This window comes from Rhinoraja longicauda, chromosome 11, assembly GCF_053455715.1.
Source record: "Rhinoraja longicauda isolate Sanriku21f chromosome 11, sRhiLon1.1, whole genome shotgun sequence".
Lineage (NCBI taxonomy): Eukaryota > Metazoa > Chordata > Chondrichthyes > Rajiformes > Arhynchobatidae > Rhinoraja > Rhinoraja longicauda.
Genome location: NC_135963.1, coordinates 42,306,468 through 42,319,150, shown reverse-complemented (window position 1 = coordinate 42,319,150; position 12,683 = coordinate 42,306,468). Strand labels below are relative to the sequence as shown.

Genomic DNA, 12,683 nt, shown 5'->3' with positions numbered 1-12,683 from the left:
CTGGCACCAGTTCTGCACTGGTTATCATGCACTGGCACCTGTTCCTCACTGGTCCCCACACACCGGCACAATTTTGCACTGGTTCTCATGCACTGGCACCAGTTCCTCACTGGTTCACATGCACTGGCTCCAGTTCCTCACTAGTTCCCACACTGGCACCATATCTCGCTGGTTCCTACACACTGGCTCTAGTTCTTCGCCGGTTCCCGCACACTAGCATCATTTCTCACTGGTCCCCATACACTGACACTATTTTTCACTGGTTGCCACGCACTGACCACAGTTCTTCATTGGTTCTCTGCTAAACTGTGACCAGATCCTCACTGCCTCCTACCACATGTTGTTATTGGTTCCTCAAAGAGCAGCTGCAGTTGTGTATCATCTGTCATTTTCTGTGTTTTGTTTGCCTCTGATAATCCTATTGCTTTCTCTTCCTAAGGTACTGGGCCTCTTTGCGGAACCTTGTAGTATCCTTAATGAGCTCGATGAAATCCATCATCAGCCTCCTGTTCCTCCTCTTCCTCTTCATTGTTGTGTTCGCTCTGCTGGGAATGCAGCTGTTTGGTGGTCAGTGAGTATTCCCCGCACAATCTGTTGATCTGAATATCAGCTCAGCTTGTTCCAACTCCACTTGCTCTTAAAGGATTTTATTGCCAACTTCTATGTCCCTCTAACTCTCTCGCACACTTTTCTTCACATCCCATATCTCCCCCACCCACCCCTCCCCTCCCTCATCTCCTCATCAAACCCATTTCTCATCATGTTTATCCCACAACTCTCAGCCCGCTCTTCCCAACCAAACTCGGCAGCTTCCCAAAGCCACCCATTCTCCACTTACCATTCTGCTCACTAAAATGTTTGATAAAATGGCAACGCAGTCAGCTGAAAAGACATGCACGTTGCTAAATGGGATATTTTGTGATGTGTTTTCAACATTTATTACCCACCTCTATCTGCCCTTGAAATGGAATGGGAGACCTGCTTTGAATTGCTATGGGTTTGGTGAAGGTGCCAAGTTCTGTTAGTTAGGGAAGCCCAGGACTTTAAAGATGAAGGCAACCACGATAACTGATTAGAAGAGGATGGTGTGTACTTTGGATTGGATCTTGAAAGTGAAGGTTTAGTTTAGTTTAGTTTGGAGATACAGGTCCTCTGGCCCACCGAGTCCGCACCGTCCACGGTCACCATTACACTAGTTCTATCCTTGACACTAGGGACAATTTGCAGAAGTCAATTAACCGACAAACCTGCACATCTTTGGAGTATGGGTGGGAACCCGAGCACCCAGAGAAAACCCACACAGTCACAGGGAGAACGTACAAGCTTCGTACACACAGCACCGTAGTCAGGATCGAAACTGGGCCTCTGGCGCTGCAAGGCAGCAAATCTACTGCCGTGCCACTGTGCCGCCCTGCTTGCTGTTTAGTTTAGCTTAATTTAGTTTAGATTATTATTGTCACAGGTACTGAGGTACAGTGAAAATCTTTTTGTTGCGTGCTATCCAGTCAAAGAAAAGACTAAACATGATTTTTCATGTGACGGAGGTTCTGGGTAGAGGAAGTAGTTGCTCAAATGTCTTGACAAGTTGGTGTTGTGCTTCCTAGTGGATGGTACTGTGCAGTCAGCATGCATTATCGTCATGGCCTTAACTGTTTAATATAATGTAAGGGCAACCATTAGAATAGGATGCATTATGATGGGACTTAGCAGCTGAAACATTATTAGAGGCTATTCCTTCACGCTGCAGACTTATGCCTTGTAGATGGTGGAAGGTTGATGAGTCGAGGCAAGTCTCATCCTGTAGAATATCTAGACTATTGGTGAAAACTGGCTCCACCTTTCACTTGCCCAGCTCTTGTCTCACCTCTTCCTCTCACCTCTTTCTGCCAACTATCTCCCCTCCACAGCACTAGAGACCTGTGTTCGATCCTTACCCTGGGTGTTTTCTGTGTGGCATTTGCACATTCTCCCTGTCACCATGTGGGTTTTTCCCCAGTAGCTCCAGTTTCCCTCCACATCCCAATGACCTGTGGGTTGGTAGGGTAATTGGTGACTGTAAACTACCCCTAGTGCGCAGGTCTGTGGGAGAATCCAGAGGGAATGGATGAAATAAAAATGGGAATAATGTAGGATTGATGTCAATGGGTGCCAATGGACATGATGACTGAATGGGCAGCTTCTGTGCTGTCATTCCCTGACATTCCTTTAAAGATACGCAAATGGTTGATGCTGTTTTCTGTTTCACTGTGAACCTTCAAATCCTTCCACTTGTTCTTTTCATCTTAGATTCAACTTCGACGAAGGTACACCTCCAACCAACTTTGACACCTTTACTGCTGCGATCATCACTGTGTTTCAGGTATAAGGGGCCAGCACTTTAAACAAGGGTCTTAATACTATGTGAATAAAGGCAGAGATTGCAATGGAGAAGGGAGAAACCTGCCTGCCAATAAATGAACATTTCTTATCAGGAGGTAGTATATTCCTTAATGTATATACGTACATCTGTAGTATTTTTCAGTCAGAAGATTTTCAACAATAGTCAGTGAGGAACAAAGATGTGTAATGTGATTCAATGGCCAATAAACCTGTCTAACAATTTGTCAGTAACTGTTGCCAATTTTTAACAAGCGAGTGAATGGTGAAGCTGTTCATTGCGAGGTGACATAGTTGAAGATTAGTCAGCAAACGGGGAAGATGTGAAACATTAGCAATGGTGAAGAAGTATAATAATTGGTGTGCAATGAAAATGTGTCATGTTGATAGGTGGGTGGAGAAGACATGCACAGTGTTGAAATCCTTCAAGTTAATTGTTGCAGACCCTTGAGTGATGTTTGGATTTACATGCAAAAATAGTCAAGAGTCAGTGACAAATAAACAGGAAATAAACAGGAAGGATTGTAACATTTTTGCACATCTTGTCCACTCACTATTTCCAGTGGGGATTTCATTTAGCAAAATTAACAATACTTGTTTAGGCCCAACATAACAAGAGATGACAAGCCAAAAAATATTATCACATTTCTAAATCTACTTTTCAGATCAAAAACCTTCATTGTGATTGACTCAATAATCACTGTGCTCTCATACTATGCATTATGGTTACGGTTCAGTGATGCCAGCCAGTGAATGCTGATGCGATATAATGTTGGTTAATGACTGGTGAAGATTTCAAAACATATATCAGTGACTGATATATATGACACAGTAGTGCAGTGGTAGAGTTGCAGGGACTCGGGTTCAATCCTGACTAGGGTGTTGTCTGTACAGAGTTTGTATGTTCTCCCTGTGACCGTGTGGGTTTTCTTCTGGTGCTCCCGTTTCCTCCCACATTACAAAGACGTACAGGTTTGTAGGTTAATTGCCTTCGGTAAGTTGTAACATTTTCCTTGGTGTGTAGGATAGTGTTAGTGTACGGGGTGATCGCTGGTCGGTGCAGTCTCGGTGAGCCGAAGGGCCTGCTTCCGAGCTGTATCGCTAAAGTCTAATCGTCTGAAAGGTGAAGATGTGGAAAAACTGCTGTTGATAATGAAGATGTGTAGCTTATGTTTACTGTAAAGATGTATGTAAGTGACTGCGTGTGGTTGCAGAATATTCTCGAAGGAGAGGGCAAGCTGCCAGAGATCGTTGTCTACCTGGTGCAAATGGCATAGGTGGAAAAACGATGAGATCCTGCAGAGCGAATTTGGGGAGTTGGGTAGAAGGTTAAAAAGTAGGGCCTCAAGGGTAGTAATCTCTGGGTTACCACCTATGCTATGCACTAGCAAAGATAAGAATAAGAAGATAGAGCAATTTAATCAACAAAGCAAACGCGAGGAATTCAGCAGAATGAGCAGCATCTGTGCAGGCAAAGAGATAGTTGACGTTTCAGGTTGAGACCCTGTATCAGATTAGAGGGAAGGTGGCCAGCGGAAAGAGGCGAGAGGGAGAGGTGAGGCAGGGACTAGTTGGAGATGGGTGGAACCAGGTTATGAAGGGTTGAAGGGAAAATGGAGCCAGGAGGGCAAGGGGAATGAAACTGGATGATCAGGGTAGGGGTCGGAAAAAGTGGTGGAGGTGGAAGAAACCTGTGTGGATCAAAAGGAGAGAGCAGTGGGTACATTACTAGAAATTGGAAATTCCAATGTTCTTTCCATTGGGTTGTGGACTGCTCGGATGCAATATGAGATGTTCTTCTATTTTGAGCTTTGCTTCACCCTGACAGTGGAGAAGACCAAGAATAGACAGACCTATGTAGGAATGGGTAGAGGAGCTAAAATGACACTGCTGGGAGTGCAGATAGCTATCAAGAACAGAGTGCAGGTGTTCCTCAGTTACGTGGTCTAACCTTTGCCTTAGTGATGTAGAGGCCACATTAAGAGCACCTAACGCAGTGGACAAGGTTGGAGAAAGTGCACATGTCTAAGGTTGGAGAAGGTGCACACAACTAAAAGGACTGTTTAGATCCCTGGATGGTAGTGAGGGAGAAGGTACATGGTTGCACCTCCTACAGTTGTATTTAAAAGTGCCCGGGGAGGTATGGGTGGGGACGGATGAGTGAACCTGGGAGTCATGGAGAGAGTGTTTCAAGTATTGTGTGTGTTTGAACTGCAGGACTACGACTATTCTATAGTGCTGAACAGAGTACCATTGTATTCAATGATTGTTTGGTGAGCGAGCGGTAATGGAAATCAATGTTTCTCACTATTTCTCTGGTTCTTTATTGTGTCCGCCGCTATCTCCATGAGAAGATTTTGTTCCTAATTGTACCTTGCAATTTGATTTTACTCTGGTTATGTAACCAAAGTAAAGGTGGCACAGCGGTAAAGCTGCTGCCTCACAGCTCCAGAGACCTGGGTACAATCCTGACTACGGGTGCTGTCTGTATAGAGTTTGTACATTCTCCCTGTGATGTGTGGGTTTTCTCCAGGTGCCTCAGTTTCCTCCCACACTTCAAAGATGTACAAGTTTGTAGGTTAATTGGCTTCAGTAAAATTGTAAGTTGCCCCTAGTGTACAGGTAGTGCTAGTGTACAGGGGGTTCACTGGTCGACGTGGACAGTGTGCTTAAAAAGCCTGTTTCTGCACTGTATCTCTAAAGTCTAAAGCCTAATGGTGGTGCAGCGGTCTGGCCTTACAGTGCCGGAGACCCGGGTTCGATCCTGACTACAGATGCTTGTCCGTACGAAGTTTGTACGTTCTCCCATGACCTGCATGGGTTTATTCAGGGATCTCTGGCTTCCTCCCACACTCCAAAGACGTACAGGTTTGCAGGTTAATTGGCTCTGTATAATTGTAAATTATCCCTAATGTGTGTAGGATAGCGTTAGTGTGCAAGGATCATGGTCGACGTGGACTCTGTAGGTCCTGTTTCCGCGTTGTATCTCCAAACTAAACTAATGTAAAGTTTAAAGTAAAGTCTAATGTGTAATCTTCTCCCTGCAGATCTTGACGGGCGAAGATTGGAATGAGGTGATGTACAATGGAATAAAATCACAAGGAGGCGTCAACACAGGAATGTGGTCTTCCGTATATTTCATTGTCCTCACACTCTTTGGAAACTGTATCCTTTTGCTGGGTAAATGTCCTGCTTCTCCATGCTCTTCGTCTTGCTCTGGGTTTATAACTCTGACTACTGAAAGTAGAGTTGGGGGGGGGGGGGGGGGGGGGGGGTGGAGGTAAAGAGCTGATGGCGAGGAATGACCAAGACCAATCAGCCATTTGTGGCTGGCCTTATTGGACCTGGTCTTTTTTCGTCTCCAGCTCTTCACCTTCATTCCCCCCCCCCCCCCCCTTCTTTCAGTCTGAAGAAGGGTCCCAACCTGAACAGTCAGCAATCGTTTTTCTCCAGAGATGCTGCCTGACCCGCTGAGTTACTCCAGCACTTTGTGTTTATCTTTGGAAACTAGTGACCAATTACTCAGTGTGAAACTGAAGTGGATGTAAGACCACGCAGGACTATGCATGGGTAGAAATGCCTGCAGTTAGCTGGGCCACCCGAAGAGTGTACCTGGTGAATGCTGTGCAGAACGTTGGTGGATGCTGAGCAGAAAGGGGACACTGCGATGACATCCTAATTATTTGATGGACAGGGCTACCAACTGGAGTAACTGAAGCCCATTCTTACCATGTGCAGGAAGGAACTGCAGATGCTGGTTTAAACCGAAGATTGATGCAAAAAAGTAGAGTTACTCAGAAGGTCAGACTGCATCTCGGGAGAATCTCAGAGATGCTGCCTGACCCAAGTTCACAAGTTCACAGGTTATAGGAGTAGAATTTGGCCATTCGGCCCATCGAGTCCACTCCGCCATTCAATCATTGCTGATCTCTGCCTCCTAATCGCATTTTCCTGCCTTTTCCCCCATAACCCTTGACACCCGTTCTAATCAAGAATATGTCTAACTCTGCCGTAAAAATATCCGCTGACTTGGCCTCTACAGCCCTCTGTAGCAATGAGTTCCACGGATTTACCACCCTCTGTCCCGCTGAGATACTCCAGCTTTTTGTGTCTATCTTCCATTCCTACCATGTCCAGTGGCAGTTTTGAGGGCAAGGGTCAGCAGTTCGAGCCCAGTCTGGGTCTGCCACGTAAATCTCTGACAGCTTCTGGGCTGATTGGAGGATTTGGCATTCCATGCAACAAGGCTAAACCTCCAATAAGGCCCAATATTATGCTTTTAAGGTCAGGTTCATTATTCCCGACCTGAAACATCACCTACCATGTTTTCCAAGGATACTACCTGACCCGCTCAGTTACTCCAACACTTTGTGTATTTTGTTTTCTGAATTCCTTAACTCTGATCCAAAGATACTCTGCTGAACGTCTTTCTGGCAATTGCAGTTGATAATCTGGCTAATGCTCAAGAGTTGACAAAGGTATTGTCTGAATGTAGTTATTTCAATGTTAAATAGATAGAAAGGGGCTCATTACAGCTCCTTTCTAATATTTGTTGGCAAAAAATATTTCCATTTAATAGAGACCAGTGCAAGGACTCAGCGGGAGATTTTTGGGTTACTACTGACCTGACTTTCAGAAATCAGAATTTATGCAAATTCTCGCTTACATTTTAAAGCATTTTTCAACCTAGTAATAATAATAAAATGGTTCATGCCATTCATTAATTACTGGATACAGTATCTGCCATCGGCATTCTTTGGTGCACTTTGTTCTTTGCTCAGGATTGTGGAATCTGTACAGATTCCATGTAATGTTGTCAGATGGCACAGACACTTTCTCGATTCCACGATACAGGCAATGTAGATTCCCTATGATGCTGACCAAGGCAGGGACACTGTAGGGTGGCACAGTGGCGTAGCTGGTAGAGCTGCTGCCTAACAGCGCCAGGGTCCAGGGTTCAATCCTGACTACACGTTCTGTATGTACAGAGTTTGCACGTTCTCCCTGTGACCATGCAGGTATTCTCCAGTTGCTCTGGCTTCCTCCCACGTTCCAAAAACGTCCAGGTTTGTAGGTTAATTGGCTTCTGTAAATTGTCCTCGTAAATGGAACTAGTGTGCGGCTGATCGCTGGTTGGCATGGACTTGGTGGGCCAAAGAGCCTGTCACCACACTGTATCTCTAAACTAAACTAAACTAATCTGCAGTCTCCTCTGTATCCATATATTCCATTAGTTTAATTATGTACATGGTCATCGTAATTATTTCATGAAATAAAAGAATTATAACAAGTGTATATAGAGCGATATGAAATGGGTACCTATAGAAAATGGAACTTAGATTTAGATTTAGAGATACAGTGCGGAAACAGGCCCTTCGGCCCACCGGGTCCGCGCCGCCCAGCGATCCCCACACATTAACACTATCCTACACACACTAGGGACAATTTTTACATTTGCCCAGCCAATTAATCGACATACCTAAACGTCTTTGGAGTGTGGGAGGAAACCGAAGATCTCGGAGAAAACCCACGCAGGTCACGGGGAGAACGTACAAACTCCGTACAGACGGCGCCCGTAGTCAGGATCGAACCTGAGTCTCCGGCGCTGCATTCGCTGTAAGGCAGCAACTCTACCGCTGCGCCACCGTGCCGCCCTTAGGTAGAAATCGTCTCACAGGCATTTCTCAGGATCAGAGCCCTGGTGTAATTTGGGGACTGCCTGTTTTTAAATCCAATACAATACACATAATGAGCTGGATACTGTGCAGATTCCAACAATACAGACAAGGGCAGGTGTACTGTACAGATTCCATATATTGTTGTAAGAAGGCACAGAGACTTTACAGATTCCACATTACAAACAGTACAAATTCTCTCCATTGCCCACTGAGGCAGGAACATACAGATTCCTTACAGCACAGGCTGGGATACCAATACAGGTCCACTGCCCTTGCTTCCAGAGCCTTGCTGTATTATCCGTTTTGCCAGACCAACAGAGGTCACAGCTTTGGGGGCTCCACAAAGTCAGCCTTGGAGATCGGCCATGGGATACGGATCAGCCGGCTCTGGGCGGCCCAGAGTTCCAGAGCCCCAACCCCAGGGGGTAAATTCAACCTGCGCAGAAGTCCGGATGAGCTCGAGATCGGCAGCCTCACCCAGCCTAGGCGTGGCATTTTGCGGGGGGGGGGGGGTCCGGGGGGATTTCAATTGTGCTCTTGTAATTTTGTCCAGAATAAAGGAGATGCCGGACCACCAGTTGCCAGAAAATCAGTGGTGGACCCATACCGGTTATATTCCATACATTGTAGTCAGGGTGCATGGGCACTTTACAGATGTCATATAATACAGATCAGAGCATGACCACAATGCAGATTCTGTACAATACAAGCTAGAACAGCGACGCTGTACAGAATTTATACAGTTTATTCAGGGACATGGACAATGTACAGATTCCATAGATACGGAATAGTGCAGAGATATGGTACAGGTTACATACATTGCAGACTTGGGCATAGATCCCTTCAATACAGATCCAGGGTCTGGAAGTTACAGGCACAAGGAGGGAAAAAGGAGGACCATTGCAATATTGATTTGGGTGAACATCACAACAGTACACAGGGAGGATGTCCAGGAAGCCTCTTCCGATGAGACCTTATGGATAAAATGAAGAAATTAGAAAGAGGCAGTACTTTGCTTGGGTTATACTACAGTATCCCCAATAATAAGCAGGAGATAGAGGACAGATATGTAGACAAATTGCAGAACAGTGAGAAACAAAATAGGGTTTATAGTAGTGGGGAATTTCAACTTCCTCAACATTGCCTGGAGTGCTTTTGCATCGTACTTGGACATGGATGAATTTGTAAAAGACATCCAGGAGAACCATTGAGCCATTATGTAGACAGTCCGACTTGAGAAGGGACTCCATCTGATCTAAACTTGGGAAATGAAGCTGGGCAAGTGGTGGCACTGTCAGATGGAGGGTGTTTTGGTAATAGTGATCATAATTCTGTATGTTTCAAGATAGCTATGGAGAGGAATCAGGATGATCCAGGAGTTAAGATATATACACAGTATATGATCTATATATATGCGTATTTGTGAGTATGTGTATAAATACACTGAACTTTATTTCCCTTTTTTTCTTTTCTTTTCTTTTTTTTCTTCTCTCTCCCGTTTACTATATCGTTTACAGTGTTCTGTGTTTACATATTCTGTTGTGCTGCTACAAGTAAGAATCCAATTGTTCTATCTGGGACATATGACAATAAAACACTCTCTTGATTCTTTCTTGACTCTATGTTTGAGGGAGGGCTGCTTTCAATAACATAAGAGAGGAACTGGTGAAAGTACTTCAGGAGAAGCTGGTTGTGGGTAAAACATCAGCCAACAAATGGAGGTCATATATATGGGAAATAGAGGGGGGTCAGCCAGGGCCGTTTTTACAGCATTATGGGCCCCCGGGCAAAGCAGTGTACTGGGGCCCCTACCGTTACTCTCCCCCACCCCCCTTTCCCTACCAGCCCCCCCCTGTCGTGCCGGCGAAAAGCATTTACCGAAAAGCACTTAGCGATGGACTTAGGGTGCTACATTGTTGCGAAAAGCACTTACAGATCGCTGTGAGAAGCACTTAGTGACCGAAAATGTTGCGAAAAAAGCACTTATTGAACCTACATTTTTAAAGTAGTATTTATTTATTGCAAGTCACTTAACATACACAGATCAGCATGGGGCCCCTATGCTCGTGGGGCCCCGGGCAGGTGCCCATCAGGCCCATGCGTTAAGACGGCCCTGGGGTCAGCACCAACACATTCCAGTCGGTATAAAAGGCAAGGATGCAAGATCAGTAAAACCCTGGATGTAAAGGTACATAAAGGCTTTGATGAAAAATAGGTGAACATATCTCAGATGGAGGCATTTGGAAAAGGGAGAAATGTAGCGTATGTAGGAGTGTACATAAAGAAATTAGGAGGTCACAAAGGTGTACAATATAGAGATGTACAAAATCATGAGAGGAATTGATCGGGTAAACGCACAGAGTCTCTTGCCCAGAGTAAGGGAATCGAGAACCAGGCGACATAGGTTTAAAGTGTGTGGGAAAGATTTAATAGGAACCTGAGGGGTACCTTTTTATACATCCTTTGTGGTGGGTGTATGGTCCGAGCTGCCAAAGGAGGTTGTTGAAGCAGGTATTATCGCAATGTTTAACAAACATTTAGACAGGTACATGGATAGGATAGGTTTAGAGGGATATGGGCCAAACACAGGCAGGTGGGACTAGCATAGGTGGAATATGTTGGTCGATGTGGGCAAATTGGGCCGAAGGGCCAGTTTCCACACTCTATATGACTCTATGAAAGGGGCATGAAATATCATTAGCAGACAAGATTAAGAAGAATCCTGAGACGTTATTAATATACTGGAAACGAGAGGATGACCAAGGAAAGAGTGGCAATCTGTATGTGGAGCAGGGGATGTGGGCAAGGACCTGACAGTATTTCACGTCTGTATTGCCAAGGGGGAGAGAATAGTAGGTCTTCAGGGCAAAAGACGAGTGTTCTAGAGCACGCTAGTCTAAAGAAGCAGAAAGGGATAGATGTCCTGGGAGGATAAATCCCCAGAGCATGATATATCCCAGGCAAAGGAGAAGACTGGTGGGGACTTTACATCTTTGTTGGTGACAGGTGAGGTGCCACGAGATTGGTGCGCAGCAAATGTTGTTCCTTTGTTTCAGAAGGGCAGCAGGGATAAGCCAGATGACCAGAGCCCAGTGAGAATTGCATCAGCGATAGGGAAACCAGTGGGTAAAATTCTAAGGGACAGGAGTTATTTACACTTGGAAAACCAGGGACAGGTCAGGGGGGGTCAGGTCAAAGGGTATCCTGCCTCACTAATGTGATAGAATTGCCTGGAGAGTTAACCGAGCACATTAATGAGGGCAATGTGGTTGCTGCTGCCCTCGTGGACTTTGGTAAGGTCTTTGACAAGGTCCACACGCAAGGCCACATATCAGCTAAGATGTTAGTCAAGTCCTCACCACCTGCCTTAATGGTTGGAAAAGAACTCATAGCACTATTCTGAGGAAAGACTTGAGAGTTCAATGTCCTGGAAAAAATTCACCTCTTCCGCCCCCCCCCCCCAAAAAAGCCGATGATTTAGGCATGAATACAAAGAAACCCACTCTTGCCAATGTGGATGGTTCTATATTAACAGTGATTGAACTCCTCCATTGGTTGCAAACTCTTCAGCCCAAGCTGAACTTGTGTGCAGCTTGAGAGAGGTGCAAGCTCTTTCTTATTTCTGATTGAATATTCCTGTCCGGGTCATGGAAGTCGAGGGCACAATACGTATTTTACTTTGCATATTTTACATTGTTGCAGGAGGAGCAGGAAGAGGAGGAAGCCATTAACCAGAAGCACGCTCTGCAGAAGGCCAAGGAGGTCAGCCCCATGTCAGTCCCAGGGTTTCCCTCAACAGAGTGAGTGGAATAAACACAACTGCACACTTCATGTCTAATCACAAACCAGCATTAGTGCAACTGATGAATAATGTTGAAGCACAACCGATGTGCAGGAGAGTGGATAGGAGTGGTCATGGTTTAAAAAAAAGATCATACATCTAAGATACGTAGGAAGGAACTGCAGATGCTCGTTTACACGCAAAGATAGACATAAAATGCTGGAGTAACTCAACAGAACAGGCAGCATCTCTAGAGAAAAGGAATAGGTGACGTTTTGGGTCATTTTGGTGACATTTTGGGCAGCTTACAAATCAGCGGTGTGAATATTAATTTCCCTAATTTCAAGTAACCCTTGCATTCCCTCTCTCCCTGACCCACCCCCACCATAGTTGTCCTGCTAGTTCCACTGTTTGCGTCCATATATCCCTTCGTTATTACCTCTTCCACAGCCAACAATGGGCCATTGTGGGCACCACCTTTCCTTGGTCATCGGTGCCATCTTTGATTTGTTCTGAACCTTTTCATGCCTCTAGTTACCCTCCCTCCTGACTCTCAGTCTGAGCAAGGGTCTCGACCCGAAGCGTCACCTACTCCTTTTCTCCAGAGATGCTGCCTGTCCCGCTGAGTGATTACCACAGCATTTTGCGTCTGTTACCCATTGAAGAGTTCTGAGGCAAAACTACTTTTCTCAGAAGGCCATGAATCTTTAGGGCTCTCTTCCTCAAAGGGAAGTGAATAGTTTTAAAGCAATGGTAAATAGATTCCTGTTAAGCAATGGGATGAAAGAGAGAATGGGGTGGGGGGGGGGAAGGGGGACAGTGGGGGGCAGGAGAGAGTGGGGGTGGGG

General features: G+C 45.4%; 1 protein-coding gene across 5 annotated transcripts in view; it reads left to right on the top strand.

The window, feature by feature from the left end:
* LOC144597837 (putative voltage-dependent R-type calcium channel subunit alpha-1E) overlaps positions 1–12,683 on the top strand; it is a 411,899-nt gene that overhangs the window by 290,367 nt on the left and 108,849 nt on the right. For all 5 annotated transcript variants that reach the window (XM_078407483.1, XM_078407485.1, XM_078407488.1 and 2 more), the window contains 5 exons: positions 440–571; positions 2,287–2,359; positions 5,424–5,541; positions 6,787–6,854; positions 11,757–11,854. In XM_078407483.1, the coding sequence (XP_078263609.1) occupies positions 440–571; positions 2,287–2,359; positions 5,424–5,541; positions 6,787–6,854; positions 11,757–11,854 (489 nt within the window). The remainder of the gene's footprint in view (positions 1–439; positions 572–2,286; positions 2,360–5,423; positions 5,542–6,786; positions 6,855–11,756; positions 11,855–12,683) is intronic.